This window comes from Alligator sinensis, unplaced genomic scaffold (genome assembly GCF_000455745.1).
Source record: "Alligator sinensis unplaced genomic scaffold, ASM45574v1 scaffold447_1, whole genome shotgun sequence".
Lineage (NCBI taxonomy): Eukaryota > Metazoa > Chordata > Crocodylia > Alligatoridae > Alligator > Alligator sinensis.
This window is the reverse complement of record NW_005842123.1, coordinates 1,287,529-1,305,472: the sequence shown is the minus strand read 5'-3', so window position 1 is coordinate 1,305,472 and position 17,944 is coordinate 1,287,529. Positions and strand designations below refer to the sequence as shown.

At 40.3% G+C, this 17,944-nt stretch overlaps 1 protein-coding gene across 1 annotated transcript in view; it reads right to left on the bottom strand.

Annotated features, from left to right (window-relative positions):
• Positions 1-10,617: 10,617 nt before the first annotated feature.
• The window catches only part of ABCC8 (ATP binding cassette subfamily C member 8), a 154,741-nt gene continuing 147,414 nt past the window's right edge, over positions 10,618-17,944 (bottom strand). The window contains exons 38-40 of the mRNA XM_006024884.3: positions 14,550-14,683; positions 13,084-13,146; positions 10,618-10,853 (exon numbers count right to left, since the gene is read on the bottom strand). Coding sequence (XP_006024946.1) covers positions 10,716-10,853; positions 13,084-13,146; positions 14,550-14,683 — 335 coding nt within the window. The 3' untranslated portion in view covers positions 10,618-10,715. The remainder of the gene's footprint in view (positions 10,854-13,083; positions 13,147-14,549; positions 14,684-17,944) is intronic.

The following is a 17,944-nucleotide window of genomic DNA, read 5'->3' as shown; positions in this document are numbered from 1 at the left end:
ACACCCGCCTCCGGCTGCGCGGGGGGGCCGCGACATCCCGCCACCTGCGCCTGCCCCGCCGGGTCCCCGTCTGCGGTGGGGGCACGTGCACGCCGGGGCGCCTGTAGACATACCCAGCACACAGCGACTGACATGTAGCATTCGCCCCCCACGCGTGTGTGTACTGTATCTGCCTGTTTCTATATATAGATCTAGATACCTGTATAGAGATAGCTAGATATGTCATCATTGCATCTATCTATCTATCTATCTATCTATCTATCTATCTATCTAAACAGACAGACAGACAGATAGATAGATAGATAGATAGATAGATAGATGGATAGATGCACTGGGTAGAGGGGGAATTTATATATACCTGTCATATGTCAAATGATATATATCATCCCCCCCCAAGTGTGTTTGTATTATATCTATCTCTTTATCTCTATATAGAGATATAGAGATATATAGATAGATATGCCGTCATTGCATCTATCTATCTAGACCTAGCTAGATAAATAGACACGTGCATGGGGGGGGGCAAATTTATATATACCTATCATATATCAAATGATATATATCATTTGCACCCCCCCAAGTGTGTTTGTATTATATCTATCTATATATATCTATATAACTATATCTAGATAGCTAGATAGATGCAATGACGGCATATCTATCTATCTGTCTGTCCATCATGGACAGACAGATAGATGGATGCAATGGACAGACAGATAGATAGATGCAACGACGGCATATCTATCTATCTATCTATCTATCTATCTAGATATAGTTATATAGACCTAGATAGATAGATAGATAGATAGATAGATAGATAGATACCTATAATAGGTATACACATGCACTTTGGGGAGGGGCAAATTTATATATACCTATCATATATCAAATGATATATATCATTTCCCTCCCAAAGTGTGTGTGTATAATCCCTATTGATCTATCTAGACCTATATAGATAGAAAGATATGTAGACAGATAGATATAGAGATAGATACGTACACACATATGTTTATATATGTGTATCTATGTACACACACTTATATGTATAAGTGCATACACACAGACACTAATATATAATAGTGCAGTGCAGCTGGGATAGACTTAGACATGTTTTTGAATGCAGTCTGAGTGCATACATACAGACTAGATGATAGCTATATCTATCTATCGTATGTACGTATATGTGTGTGTGTGTGTGTGTGTGTGTGTGCACGCGCGCGTGCGTGCATGACAGGTTTCTGTGAGACAGCCATAAAGATGCTGCAGTGGAAGCATCCAGAAAGGAGGGGCTGGTACTGTGTGTGCCGCTGCACTGGGAAAGCCTCCTTCTGTTGGGCTCGGGCTTCCCCCTTCGCCCCCCTTAGACTCTGTTTTCCTTACATGTCTTTTTTTTCTTATATTCGTATGCTTCTCATGCCCTTTGTTTTTTTCTTATGCTCTGCTCTCTGCACTTGCTTTCACAGTATCTGGTGATGGGAGATCACACACATTTTGGGGAGCAAATATATATGGTCCAGATAGACTTAGACATGCTTTTGAATGCAGTTCATTCTTTAATTAATATATATGAATTACTATATTGAATTAATATATGTTAATATACGAATATTAAGAATGAACTGCATTCAAGAGCATGTCTAAGTCTATCTGGGCCATGTAGCTGGTCCAGTAAAAGATATAACCCACAGAAATCCTTACCTTTTTGTAAATCAATAATTTTTTTACAAGCAAGGGTTGGTGAGTCTTCCCAGGTCTGTCTTTCTGGTCCAGTTTTTTCCTTTTTGTAAGTAAGTTCATATCCAGGGGAAATAACATGGATCCAGGTAAAGGTCACTTGGCTAATTCATTTACGCTGTTTTAGGCAATTTTGAGATATTGTGATTCACTCTGTTCCAAATACATGCATTTGTCACATATGGCCCTGCTTGCAATGCAAATAAAACAATATTGATCTTTTAAATGTATTACTTTTTTTTTTTTTTTTAGTTGAATGTGGATTAGGCTACAGAAAGCCATCATTTCTGGCTCCCGATCCACGTCAGAGATGTTTGGTTATCACTTAGATATCCAAGGGGTGCTGGGATCTTAGTTCCATAATTACATTACATTTCATTGATTTATCTTGTTTTGTTAGTGGCATGGAAAGCATTTAGACAATAGATGTACTTCTGCTATTTATTTTATATTAAGATTATTTTCTTTGTCTTGTTCTTTGCATTTATGAAAAAGCATGCAAGATAGATACTGTGGTGTTTTTTGGTTGTTTTCCAAAGAAACCTTTTATAAAAGAATTCAGGGAAGCTCCACAGAGCTCAAGTAGCAGGAAATGATACATTTAAGTATCAAATAGTTCAACCAGATACTAAAGGCTAGAAACTTTCCTTGGGAAGGCTGCAATCAGCAAAGCATTAATACATGCTTAATTTTAAGCTTGGGACAGGATATTGAAACCCCATTAATTGCATTTTTAGAAGTATTTGTCTCTGAACATTATCTCTAGCTTAAAGTTGCAGCAAAGTACATTTAGATTGGATATCTGGAAAAATGTATTTCCTGTGAAAATAGTGAGGCAGTGGAATAGAGTGCCTAGGGAAGCTGTGGACTCCCCATGACTGGACGTGTTCAAGAAGAAGTTGGACAGCCACTGATCAGGGATTATCAAGTTGTAGCTATGCCTCTTTTCTGCCATAGATATTTCCTATGCTTCTGGGCTTTGCTGGTTGCTCCTGCCCTGCTCCCTTTTTTCTGTTATGCATTAGAGTTTTTTTAGCTTCCACAGAGGCATTGGGTGCTGGCTAGTTAAGGCTGGAGACGTCAGTTGAGGTGTGCTGATTCTCCTGCTAGGAGCAAAGCCCAGAGGTTCCTGGCTAGAGGGTCTTGCCCCTTTGCTCAAGGTCAGACTGCTCACCATATTTGGGGTCAGGAAGAAATACTACCCCATGGTCAGATTGGGATGGGCTTGTGGGGGTTTTTGCCTTCCTCTGTAGTGGGGCGTGTGGCCCTCTACCCAGGACCTCTTGTTCCCCTGCTTCACCCATGGCAGGTTAGGGTGTTAGGTCTATGTTGTGTCCGGGTTGAGGTTAGTCTTATGTAGAGTTTAGATTATGGTTATATGGGATGGTTTGGATAGGGATGATCCTGCTTCAGGCAGAGGGTTTGACTAGATGACCTTTGGAGGTCCCTTCCAGCCCTACTTCTCTAACTATAAAGACCCACATACACAGTAGATTCATAAAACCCAATAAGATGGTGGTTTTTATTTAAAGCAAGGAGCCAGCATACTGAGGCAAGGCACATGAACGCAAGTAATTGTTAGGTTTGATGCAGTAGGAAGGAAACTAAGGAGTGACTCAAGTGCATATACTTAACCTAGCATGATCTGAGCTTCCAGAGGTCTGTGAGAACTGCCAAAGGCGATGCAAAGAAGAGGGAAACCAGAGCTGCTGTGTGGATTCTCTATATGTATTTACATATCCCAAACCAATGCAACCTGCTTTATTTAAGACCAGACTTGGGAATTATTTTTCCAGAGTGTTCAGCATGTGGAGTCAGCTATATTTCATTTAAAGGGATGTTGCCCGTTCATTTAAACTGAAAACTTTGATTAGATACTTTCAGTTTATATTGTTTTGTATGGGTTTAGACTCATACAAATCAGTGAAGTAATTGAACAAGGGTTTACCAGCCTGTCCTGCACCGAAAATTTATCTTCTGAGTTAAATTTAAAGAGTTGTCATAACTATGGCAGAGCAAGTGGCATGCCAGCCCAAGATGCCAGTTTAAAGTTCTTTAGATTGACGGCCCTTGGAGACCTGGCAGAGCATCAGCAGCATCCAGAGCAGGTAGACCCCATCTACCACTCTCTGGCATCTCTGCCCACGGTGCCAAAATTGCTAGTTATGCCTCTCATCCACACTAAAGCAGTTTTTTTCTCCCTGAAAAAATAAGAGGCTGGAGGTTTGCAGGGATCATGTCTCAAATCACTCCTCAGCTTTGGAGCTTTAATTACTTTGTCATAATATCTAAGTGGTTATTGGCACTGATTTACTAGACAATGTCTTACTGCCATGAGGCAGTTTAATAGTTTCATAGATGTTCAGTGCTGGATGGGACCTTACAGATCATCGGGTTCAGCCCCCCTGCACTTGGGCAGGAAAGACTGCTGGGATCAGATAACCCCAGCAAGATGGGCATCAAGATGTTTTTTGAAGATTGCGAGGGTCGTGACTGTACCATCTCTGGGGGGAACCTGTTCCAAACCCTCTGCACTTGACTTATAAAGAAGTTTTTCCTTATGTCTAGCCTGACGCGATCTTCAATCAGTTTGTGCCCATTATTTCTTGTCCTCCCCTGGGGGGCCTCGGTGAATAGTTGTTTCCCCAGGTCCTGATTAGTGGGTGAGAGCTTGCCAGTGTTGGAAGTTGAAATTAAGTAGGCAGCTTCCACAGCTATTAGAACAAATATTTCTGATTGTGTACTTTGACCACTCTAGCAAAATAATTCTAGATCCCACAGTTAAATTCTGTCTTGCTTCTTTCTTTATATATGTAGGTACTTTATAGATGTAAACAGTTAATATATAAGCAAATTTGTTAAGGATATACAGATTCCAGATATGTTTTTGGATATATTGACTCATTGGGAGGTTTCCTGTATTTTCTATATCTCTTCCTCATATTCTGGGCTGTCGTTCTTAACTCTGATATAAAAAAGTGAACATAAGACGTGCCAGTGCCAAACTATGTCAGACCAATAGTCCATTTAGCCCAGAATCCTGTCTCTAAGTGGCAGAAGTGGATGCTGTATACTATAGGGCGGGCACTGAACCAGGTATCTCTGGAGTGATATATCCCTATTCAATGCCCTCTCTGATATTCACCATTTATTGTTTTAGAAATGCCCAGGGAAACGTCTTCAACTGTTCTGTTCAAAATACCTCTTAATCTGATACCATGGGTTTTAATCTGAGCCAGAAGTGTGTGTGTGTTGGGGTTTTTCCCCCTTCCTATTTACTTTATTTCTCTTGTGGATATTTTGGGTGCTTATTGGATTGCCATATTTATATGGCAGACGAAAACCTGATTTGTGAAGACTCCATACGTACATCACCTACACACACCTACACCTACTCCATATGTACATCACCTACATACACCTACACCTACTCCATACGTACATCACCTACACACCTACATCTACACATACCTACATCACCTACATACATCACCTACATACATTCATAGGTTCATAGATGTTAGGGTATATTTCACATTTAAAAAAGGATTGTTTTGTGTCCTTTTCTAAACTTTTTTTTTTTTTTTTTTAATCAGCTACTTGGTAGGGCTGTGCGAAGCTTCAGTGCTGATTTGATTTGAAGGCGATTCGACCCGATTTGGTGGCCGAATCTCTGAATTGAATCAGGGGACTGAATCAATTCAATAGGTCCAAATCAAGTCAAAGCTCTCTGAATGGATTTGGAAAAGATTCAGAGAGCTTTGGCAATTTGGGCAGTCCTCACTGGCTGCAGCAGGGAGCTGGACCCAGACTCCATGCTGGTAAGTAGGGGGGGGGGAAAGGGAGGGGACCATGGGGGGCCCCCTGCCAGGCCCCATCCCCTGCCTGCTCCCCCAGCCCTCCCAAACCCTGCTCCACTCTCCCAGCACCCCCATGGCTGCCCTGCTCACCCCAGCTCCTGGCCCTTTAAAAAAAACAACAAACCCCCCCCCTGAACTCACCGCTGCTGCAGCAGCCTCAGGGCTTCTGGGGGCTCGTGGAAGAGCCCCCCATGCAGTATGGGGCAGTGGGGATCGCCCCCTGCCTGGCAGCAGCCTGTAAGTGTGGGCTTTTTTTTCCCAAAGAGCCGGAGGTGGGGCAGCAATTGAGAGTGGGCAGGGGATGGGGCCTATGTGATTTGGAGATCGGCTGATTCGGCAGCAGCCAAATCTCTGAATCAGATTCGGCCGAATCGATTTGAATCGCCGAATCGAATCGCTGTTCCCTGAATCAGCTGAATCCAAATCTGAAGCAAATACTAGCCGCTTTGCACAGGGCTACTAATTGGGCAAACTCATTTGAAAGCTCATGCACTGGGACATGGCTCCCTACCTCACTACCTCTTATGCAGTTGCTTACATCTTTGCAAAATGGATATAAAGCACAGAACACTATTTGCTTGGTATCATTTTATATTTTGCACAGGGGGAAATAATATAGTGAGGCCCTGTTAAAAACCAAAATGAAAAAAAGCTTCTTTAATTCTGTATTTTGCCCTCCAGAGGGCAGTGATTACATTTACTTGAAAAGGGAACAAATAGCTTTTGTAACATTGTTCTAAGAAAAAATAGTGTCAGGAGGGAGGCATCCCACTAGTGAACTAGTTTTATGGTTTGGGAGTGAGAGTCAGCAGTGGAACCTTACATAGGAAATCATGTAGCATGAGCTGAATTATTCAGGAAGGGCCTGCATTTTCAGATCCCTCAGTACTGGAGAGTGTTTCGCTACCCTTCTCTCCTTGTTTTGTGCATGTCACTCACCAATTTATCTCATCTTCCCCCATCTCAGCTGTTTGGTGACTGGGCACACAACCGTCCAACTGCAGGAAACAAATAGCTTCTGATGAGCGCTTAAACGAAGCAAAGAGGAATACTGTTTCTATGGAGCCAGGAATGGGTACTCAATAGGGGAGTGGGGCAAGAGTGGCCATTCTGTACAAGCCAACTTATTTTGGGTTAGCATTGTAGAACAAATAAAGCTCATGGGAAGAACCTCTCACTTTACAGTTTAGCAAGTGGATTATGATGTGATAACAGGCCTTTTTCCTTCACTACACTTGTATATACTTTCCCCATTGTTTCTCTTGCTGAATCATTTCTTATGGGAAGCAGGGTTTTATTATAATGGCATAATAAATATCCAGGTAACAGTGAAATATTCCTGTTTACTTTGCACTTAGATCAACCAAGAACCACTAAGTGCTATACAGATACTGATTAAATCTTGCAACTCCTCTGAGGAGACCATGTATTATGAATACAGTATCACAGATGGGTAGACGACTCATGAAGAGAGCTGAAGTGATTTGCCCCAAGTTGCACAGCAAGTGATTAGCAGAGGGAGGGTAGAAATAGAATCTAAGTAATTAGTCATATTTCCTGACGTCAGTGGAGCCAGGATTTTAACCAAGTAGTCCTGACTTCTCTTGTTAAATGTCCTAAAGTGATTCAGAGCCACTAATAATTTTCTAAATGCTCATATTTATCATAGCAGAAGCGTTTTCAGCTTGTAGCAGTAATGGAAGAAATCCTGACTGTGCAGCTAGCAGGCACAGAGGCCAGCAACAGCTTCACAATCCAGCCCAATGCCTTCAGAGAATAATAGGATTCCTTTGCAGTAGCTGTTGCAGCTTCTGACCATCTCTGCTGAAGTGCAGCATCCTTCTAGCTCAGTGAAGCCCCGATCCCAAGCAAAGTAACTTATCTTTGGGAGCGTATATTCTGCTGTTTCATGCAACAGTGGGGTCCCTCCCGAACCATGACTTCTTTTGCCGTAAAACACAAATGATGGCTATAGTTGTATAGTTTTGTTTTGTTTTGTTTTTTTACACTTGCCAGTGAGTTTCATGGAGGAGGATATTTTCCGGTACTCATTTCCCCCCTCTCCATGTGCGGTTATTGTTGACAGAACTGAGTAATTTTAGTCATGTAATAATTTATCTCCTCATTTTCGCTGTTCTTAACACTACACTCTTCCATTGGTTGTAAAGCCTCTCAATTTACAAATAGTGGACAAATAGTAAAAAGTTGGTGCTGCAAAATAGAGGAATTTGTAATGCAACAAAATATATCCTTGGCTTTTCTGCACTGTGGCAAGTAGAAAAGAATAATTAGTGCATGAAAAATGCTCATTTTAACTTTGAAAGGAACGGTAAGAGAAAACAAAGGATATTGAAAATGACAACTTAGTGCATTATTTCAACTGGATTTCCCCAGGCATGCTTGAATGAAAAAGGGCATAAAAGCAGAAGGCTGATTTCCCAAAATCTCTGAACTTCCTAAAATGTAAGAAAATGGCATAACTCTCTCTTCTAAGGTAGATGAACAACTGACACCATTGTCCAAATAATACCAGGTCCTCATCCATTTAGTCTCCTTCCCGCTCATGCATGTGGAAAAGGTTTAGATTTGTATGTTCTGGAAAGCCTGCTCCTTTTTATCAATGACAAGAAGGAAAAATGCTGGGTAGCTGTCCTTAATTAGGTTTATTAGCTGTCAATCACTTAACCTGTCAATTAGCTGTTCATCAGTTAGGCTGATTACACAGTTGTATGTACTCTTACATACGTACGCATGTCTGTATAATTTATTGGTAAGGATAATCATGAATTCAGGACAGTGTAATAGCAAGATAAGGATCTGAGGCTAGGAAAGAGTTGCCTTTCCAACTCACTTGTGTTAAGAAAGTGAAAGTTTTTTTGACCCTTAATTGTCCAGTTCTATTGGGGTCAGTATTTGAACAGAGACCTCTTGGGAAGGCCAAACAAAACAAGGCACAGCTACGTAATTTATGAACAAAAGCATCCTTTCCCTCACCAGGGAGTTTGATTCCTAAAGGATAGCAAGTTATAGGGATCAACAGGCTCACAATACTTGGTTCAGGCACTTAGACCTTTCCATCCCATGGAGTTTCCTCATAGGTTCTGAGTTTTCTTACAGTTTTAGGAGACAAACAAGTAACTCTGACGGATGCTCTGCTCACACCTGAAAGTGCTCAGCCTCAGTTGGAACTGACTTTGTATCTTCTCCAACTGACTACAAGATTCCACCCCATCCTGACAGATGATAGCCTGGCCTGAGGAGGTTCTGTGTCACTTCCTGGGTGCGATGCATCTGGGCATGAAGCCCTGTTTTTGGGAAGGTCCACCTACTACAGAACACCGCAGCATGTCTTCTCCACCTCTCCTTTGCACGCATCAAAACCAAGGTACTACACAATAGACAGAATTCTCCATCTGGCAGAGTGAAAGGAAAGAATGAACTACGTGTGGAAGATGTCGGTCACATCACTGAGTTTTCCTGCTCGCACCTTAATAATCAATAATATCAGTGATGAAGCAAAATCTTCCATCAAATTTTAGGTGAAGACTTGAAACACCCAGAAGGTTGTCTTTCAGGACCCAGGGCTTTGGTTTGACTTGTAATGAGAGAGATAATGGAGGGTGGGCAGGGGCTGCTCTGAAACTAGGAGCAAAATCTTAGTTCAGCTTCTCAGCTTCCTCAGCATTTGCAGTGTCATTGGATTCCAGGAGTTTGGTTTACCCCAGTGTGTTTCAGCTCAATAAAGGCTGAAATGAGGCAGCCTGAATGAGAGTAAGGGATGTGAATGGTGACAAAGGATGCTAAGAGTACATAGTGTATTAAAGGAGAGACCAAGGGGACATGAGCAAGTAATAGTATATGGAAAGAAAGGGTTGTTTTTTTTTTTAACAGACTCAGTGGTAGGATAAAAAGATCAATGCTTTAGAAAAAGTCTTTTTTACAGATCTTTTCTGATGTCAGTTAGCCTAGTATTCAGTCCTATGAACAGCGGGGATAAATTTAGTATCATCTATGACACACTGTAGGTCTGGTTACAAGGCTGAATTACAAATATCCATGTGGGGGTGTATTGAATAACTGGATCATGAGAAAAGATGCCAATCTAATTACTACCCTAATGAATTATAGATCCCAAGTGTACCTCCACACCCAAACTATACAGCATCAGAATTTTAATTGCCTTCAACCCTTACTCCTTACTGTTCCATCTTCTGGTGTGCACATCTCTACTTTGATCCTTGTGATAGTCGAGAACAGTGTGTTGAAATTGCATTATTCAACGTATACCCCGGGTAGAAAAAAAGTTTCTCAAAAGGTGTCAAGAACACCTATGATCTTAAGGTATTTCTTCCCCAGTCCATATTAGTCTCCAAAACCATTATGTACCAGAGAGACTTTACTTAACTTTTGAGACTTGGTTGTTATTGCTGTAAAGGTGCATGGTAATTCTATATTTTCTCATATGCAATATGCCCCAGAATAAGATACTCACCTTGTTTTTGAAAGTCAGAATGGAGCAAAAAGATGTTTCCTTGTAATAAGTAACCGGGTAGCAGTATCTAGGGAGCCAAACCTGCTCATTGTTCTGCTCCCTGAAGATCATGTGTAGACTTTACTTTTGCTTTTGCCTGGTAAGCAGTGGAAATGAATCTTACCATATTTCCTTGCATGTAATGCCCACTCCAATTTTCAGCAGTATTTTTTTTGGAGAAAAAGCTGCATATTGTATGCAAGCAAACATGGTAAGTTTCTTAGAGCTGCACCTGTTGCTATCAGAACAAATACAGCAATATGTATTATCAGCAGAGGTTTCATTGCAAAGAATAAAACCTCATTTTGGCTATTCATGTTTGGCATATGTCATGCCATGCTTCAGCCCCATAATTATTTTGAATCGTAGGTTTCAGAGTTTCTTAGCACCAAATAAATCTTACACGAAAAAAGAAAGAAATTCCCATGAAGAATGCATTAGTCCTGGAGATGGAGAATAAATGGAGTTATTAAAAATAGAAAACTCAGTCTTTTATTATGAAATAATCAACATTTTATTTACAGGTAATTTACATTACTAGAAAATGAATAGTACAAGTGCGCTTTGAAAGGCTTAATTTATTCTTATTATTTATCTGCTTGTACAAAAGAAGCAAACACACTGTCTTCTTGTTCCAACAGAACCTCAGGCTTGTCATACTCCAAAATAACTCCCCTCTTCATTACAATAACCAAATCTGCATTCAGAATAGTGTGTACTCGGTGCTGAAAAACAAACAAAGGCAAAGGAAGTTCAGTGTATCCACTATCACTGTGGAAGAGGGAGCATTTTTCAAAACCAGTATTCTTGTCAAAGGTCAAGCTTGATAAAGATGACCTCATCTTATTTCTTCCTAGCCTACTATGCAAATTACAGAAATAAACCTTTAGTCAATGATCCTGAAAGACATACTGTGTTGATAAGGCTTTATGTGATTACAGGAGTCTGAATACATGGAGTCATCTCCACAGCTTTACTGCATTTTGATACTTCTAAATACAATTTAAACAAGTATGTCAAGTCATATACATTTATGACTTCACTGTCACATAACAGAAGGTGTTTCCAATTCAAATACAGCTTCTGAAATTATATCTTTAATTTAATTATATTAAATTGGGGACAGTAATTGGGTTTGTTTTTTAAATCTTTTTTAATGGACATTTTTAAACCTATTAGAAAGCTGATATGTGCAATAAAAAGTGCACATATACCTTTAAAATAATAAAAATGAACCCTCCCCTATCCATCCTGTACAAAATTCAGGACAACACTGATTGAAATTTTCTGTGCAACAAAGTCAGGAATTTATAAATTATAATTCTTACAGTAGTTGTATACTGGATATAGAATGTTTATAAAGAATCACTGTGTAAAGAAAAGCTGCTGTACAATTGCATTTCATGAAGACTATGTACACTCCATTAATCATTGTGTAGACAAACATCAATCCTCTGGATAATGGTGTACGTATAAGAGGTCTGGTCAGGTGCCAGATGAATCTGCTTGTATGGAGTCCTGCGACCATCACACCAAGATCTTTGACACGTATGCCTAGGCAAGAATGTGGAAGAGTGGAGGCTGCCCAACACCTACCATTCCCCTCTGGACCATTGAGACCGAATCCAAAGGCCACACTGAGTCTAGAGGTTCAGTCCTTTGATAGCTGTAGCTTCTGCCAGAGAGCAATGGATAAGAACTGCTGCTGACTCTACAACACCTCAGTGACAATGCATTTCTGTCAGGGTGATGTCCCTTAGCTTTTCTCCCACCAAGGCAGTACCCACAAGGCAGTGGGGGCTAGGGTTTTGAGGCACCCCATACTCGCCTTATACTGGAGGTTGCAACATTGTGGTATTTTATAGGAGCTACCCTCCCATGCGAAGCTTCATCACACTGCCATCAGGCCCACCAATTGGATGCAATTTACAGTCATACCCAGGACCAGGGGAGGCATTAATCATAATATCACATAATTAGTAGTAAAGTAATTCAACAGCTTATTTCATTGCCCAAAGACATTATTATATTTGGAAAATTAGAGGACTGAAAATATTTATCTGTGCTGACATGTCAGGTCCATATTTTGGTTTCACTTTGATCTTTATTAACTTTTTTACTTATGATTATTTATGATCATTAACTAATCATTTTAAGAGTATTCCAATTAATGAACCAACTAATTTTTAATAGTGATAAAACCATATATTTTGAAAGCTGCTAAAATGCTTATTTAACTTATTTAAAAAAAAATGGACTTTCCAATGTGAAAGCTATCCTATCATTTTTATTTTTATTTATTTAACATATTATAGTTAAACATGGGTTAAATCTTGTTCTTAGATAATTATATACATATTCTAATAAAGAGATAGAGATCATTTCGGTCTAAGATGGAATATAAACCATATTTAGATATGCACCTTTGAAATCAGTAAGAATTAAAACTGTGGAACACATTTCCAGATAAGGGGTGTATCAAAACGTGCTATTAGCATGCAGCAATAAACTCCAGCCAGAGTTTATTTATATATAAGCAATAAACTTACTGCACCAGCATTTATTGCTACTGGGTGCACCATTTGAATGCGTGCCTGGGACCACAGCACACTGAACTTGGGTCGGAGCAGGCCCAGCTGGCACTGGGCTTGGTGGGTCAGCCTGCCAGCCTGGGGCTGCTTCGCTCCCCTCCCAACCCGCGAGCTCAGCATGCTGAAGGGGCTGCCTGGGGCACAAGGGGCACAGTGTGGGGCTAGCTGGCTCCAGCTTAGGAGATGATGCAAGTTTGAGGCCTAGACTCAATAAATGACTTCATAAATGTTTAAAATAGAAAATAAATCTAACCTTTAATTAAGTGGTGTTTAAATAAAGAGATTAGAGAAGTTCACAAGGGATATGATACTTTGCTCTAAGATGCATTTTTGCATTTGAACAGACAACACAGCTTATACTTACTGCTATTGTGACTACAGTACGATCAGCAAATGCAGTCATTACAACCTTCTGAAGAATGTTCTCCTATGTAAATGGACAATTGTTATTGCTTTTGAAATAGCAGTGTTTCCACAGTGATAACAAGCATGTAAACAGAAATGAATGTCAAACTCTTACTATTGAGAATTGCTTCTTAGCTGTGGAAATGAGATGCTAACAAAGTTGGGGTATGCTTGATTATGCACAATGGGCCCGAACTGGTCAAGTACTCACCACTCTCAGCTTACTAATTTTTAATAATACTTCGGTTACATAGAGCTTTTCATCTGGAGCCCCCGAACCACTTTGCAAAGGAGGACAACTATCACTATCACTGTTTCAGAGTGGAGGAAAAATGACTTGGCTGCCAATCCTCCTTCGTTCTGGCATTTAGGCTGTGCTTTGTTTTGGTCCCACTGAGGGCAACAGAATGTCACAGCATGCTTGGCATATCTGACAGCACTAGGGGTGTATTTTGCTTGATGTACAGGTCATGTTCAACTTCAGAGGAAGTCCTTAAGACAGTTTTAAAATACAGAGCTGTCCACAAAGAGCACTCACCTGTTGCTATTTAGGAATATATTCTGTGTGCTAAACTCAACAAAGCAATGCTATTAGCATTGCTATCATCACTTCCTACATGCACATGTGTCCCAAAGAGTGAACTGTCTACTTGATCTTTATTGGCCTCTGGGTAATTCTCAACTTTTCTATCAGTCTCACAGTCAAATCTCTATGGGGTACTAAGGGTGCAGAGATTTTTAGCTGCTTTAACATCCTCCACAATAGTATTCTGCACTTACATACTACCTTGTTTTTGAGGTTGAAAGCATGTCTTACAATGGTTCCCCATAACAGTTTAATGTAGGTGGGAACAAAGCAGTTTTCAGTGTTCTGTTGCAAAGTACTGTCAGTCAAAATGGGTTATTCTCTACTAGGAACTCTAGCTAGCACTTTCAGAGGGACAGATGCAACAGTGTTTTTGTACAGGTTAATACATTGTTTTTGTATGTTATTTGCTTTTTTTTATAGCCTACTTTCTATCTACTGCCTCTTTTACCTACTCTGGAAGTAGCTTAACATAACTAGTCAAATTTGTTCCCCACTGTTCATCACAGCTGAGCCTATGAAGCTTCGTTTACTTTAGGAAACCAAACTACTAATAAAAAGGAACATTTCCTAATGTAGACCATGCTTGAAGGACTATTAAGCCCCAGTAAAACGGTTTACAGACCCTTTGCCAGGCCAGTTAACAATGACTCACTTCAATGGCTCTGTGACTGGGCTGACTTGTAAACACACGTGCAATATAAAGTGCGTTTATACATTATCAAGGAAACAGAATCGTGGCATATAAATTCCATCTCAACTTAGCACAGACAGTGGGGTTCACCACTCAGAAAAAATAATTCTCTCTATAAAGAAGCTTGAACATGCTGTGAACTTACTGTTGCCATGTCAATAGATGCTGTGGCTTCGTCCATGATGAAGATGCTTGTCTTCCGCACAAATGCCCTTGCTAAGCAGAATAGCTGTCTCTGCCCCTGGCTAAAATTTTCTCCACCTTCTGTGACTATGGCATCTGGAAAACAAAAGTTAATTCTTAGGGTGTGTCTTGATCTGAGATCACATTGGGAAAGTAATGCCTAATACCTACATAAATATTTTTTAAAGATAATTTTTGGTAGGTTTTCAGTGATTCACCCAATTCCGCTTCCTATACTAACATTAAATATTAGCATTGTTTACAGTAAGATTTCTCATGAAGTAAGCTAAGAATGCTTAGTAGCTCAGGATACTAGGAGTAAAAACAGTTATTTTAAAAACCTCATGCATTTTTGTAATCCATTGTGTATACAGCTAAACTTAATTTCTTCATAGAAACAGACCTATGACACATACAAGCTACACATAAATATTACTGTCGATAAAGATGGAAACACTGTCTTCTGCTGTATCATGTGACGGATCAGCACTGAAAATAGGTCAAGTAAATAAGAAACTGAAATGCTACAGGAAAAAATACATTCTAATGCAAATTACATTTTGGGACCAGAATCCTTTCACAGTGAGCTAACAGTGGAATTGCTAATGTAACAGACTAATAATAAATGTCTTTTCATTGTTTTATTAACCTTCCACAATGCCTGATTAAAGTACTAGAATCTACATTGCTGATAATTCTTCTCATAAGTCAGACACCTAATCCCTGAAAGGTCTTCACTCTTTTGCTTCAAATTTGATTGTCTTATTTTGCATAGCATTTTTTGGTGCTGTGTAACTCATGTATATACATTAAATAAGGAAAAACAAATACTTTGGAAGACATTGTCTTCTGGAAGGCATTTAGATTGGACTTAAGACAGCATTTATTGCTTCTGGGGCCAGTTCTACAGTTCCTCCTCAGGCAAAATCTTACTGAATGGAAGAGTTCTTTTTCTGAACAAGGATAGCAAGTTTTGACTCCATGTGCATAAAAAGGAAGGTACAGCTGGCCCTATACAGAGTGACATGGTAATAAAAAACAAGTGATATGATGCTTTTTCCATGAGTAGGTTAGTTTGAAATCACATATTCCTTGCAGTATAGGTTGTGAAAATATTGTCATGTCCTCAGTGGCTGGATCTACATGAGACACTGACTGCGCAGTAGCCTAATATTACTGCACAGTAGCATCACATGGCAAAAACCGTGATGCGATGCTACTGTGCAGTAGCGTCACAAAAAATGTATTCAAGGGCGCTACTGCACGATAACCCAGGTTACCGCGCAGTCATTTAGTACTTGTTTATATAAGTTTATACATGTATAAACAAGTACTAACTGACTGTGCAGTAAACTGAGTTACTGTGTAATAGTGCCCATTAACACCTTTTTTTTGAAGCTACTGTACAATAGCCTAATACGGTTGTGGCCACTGAGAACATGACAGTATTTTCACAACCTACACTGCAAGGAATATGTGATTTCATACCAACCTACTCCTGGAAAGAGCATCAGATCACTTGTATAAACTTCTACAAACAAATACTAAATGGCTGTGCAGTAACAACTGTGCAGTCAGCATCTTGTGTAGATGTGGTCAGTGTGAATTAAAGTTATGAGGATTTTGAACTTCTAGAAAATATGTTCCTTCACTCTGAGGTCAGCTGTTGGTTCAGATTAGGAATGCTCTAGGCATACAGTAGGTGATTAGGTTACTTAATGTTCAAGTTCAGGATTTTTTAAACCAGGCACAGTGGCAGCATCGGTGCACACTCAAAAAAAAGAGAAGCGAAGTTTTGTTCTCATTGTATTTAGTGAAACTAACTGGATGTACCCAAGAGCAGGATTGGGCCCATCTCCTTATCATTATTGTTATTTGTTTAGAGTTTGGACAGCATGCTCAACCTTGTTCAGAGCACAGAGTAAGAAAAAGACCCTGTCATGGAAGCTTACAATGACATGTGTAAGTTATGGTATATTTCACAGTAACTTTGTATGCAATTAATAAAAACAATAATAAAAACTTGAACTGTCCCATTCAGTTGGTGCAATCAATGCCATTCAAAACCAAAACCTGTTTCATTTCCTTGCCCTAAGAACTATATTTCTGGGCACTGTGTTCCATGTCAACTACTTAATTAAGTGCCTTTGTAATGATGCTAGTAGTGTGTAAGAGGTGCTGGAACTCTGAAAGAGATCTAACCAACAAAATGGAAGCCCAAAGGCATTTATCTTTCAGGAGAAACATAGTAAGGGTAAATAATGTCTTGGGCCCTTTGTACATGCCACAAAATTGGCCATTAAAGCAGCTTAAATGACCTTTTACACCGGTTTAATGGTGCAACTGTTTACACTGTTGGTGGCGTAATGTACTTTAATGGCATGGTGTATTGTGCATTAAATGACTTTGGGATGCAGCAAAATAAAACATGTCCGAGGTGTTTTAGTTTGATACCTCACAGCCATGGAGGGAAGCACCGGGCAGCTCAAGGGCTATGCAGGCATCCCGGTCGCAGCCTGTGCAGGCAGGCTCCACTGAAGGAAAAAAAGAAAGTGGCGAGCCTGATCTTTTTTTTTCTCTCTGGAGCCTGCCTGCCTGCCTGAGCTGCACAAGGGCCTGGTGCTTCCCTCTGCAGCTGCAGTGGGAGCTGGTGCTTCCCTCTGTGGCTGTGATGCCCTCCAGGACTGCCTGGGCTGGGTGCTGCCTGGGGGGCGCTGCCACTGCAGCAGAGGGAAACACTGGTTCCCCCACAGTTTAGGGACCACTTAGCCTGTCACTAGCTCTCCCCTCACCCCCCGCTGTGGGAGTGCTCTAAGGATCGGGCCCTCACCCTTGTGTACGCGCCATGGGGGTTTAGTTCAGTTTAATTCTCCCTAAATTGAAACGGTGGGTTTTTAAAAACCCATTGTTTCAATTTAGAGAGAACTAAACTGAATTAAATCCCCATGGTGTGTGCAAGCACTCTTGTGGCCTATATCAGAATACAGTACAGCACTCACTATTCTGCGAGCTTCAGCTTTATTTTAATATGCTCTGTGACAGTATTTCTCTCATGTTTCTATCTAGAGTAGCACTCCTATCATGCTATATTCTTCATATGTATCAGACATTTAGCCTGCTAAACGTATTTCATTTCTGAAACTGGGTTTTTCTTCCTAACATTTGTGGCTTAGCGCATTACCTCTCACTATCAGTCTGTGTCCATCACTTTCTCAACTCAGAAAACAATGCTCTTCTGCAATCTGTGTAAGCTTTTGAAGTCTTTATACTTTACAGATATTTAGTGACATCTTAGAGCCAGTTATTTGTACCTTCGCTCAGCTTTCATTACCCTGCCTTCTGCTTTAGTGTCCTTAG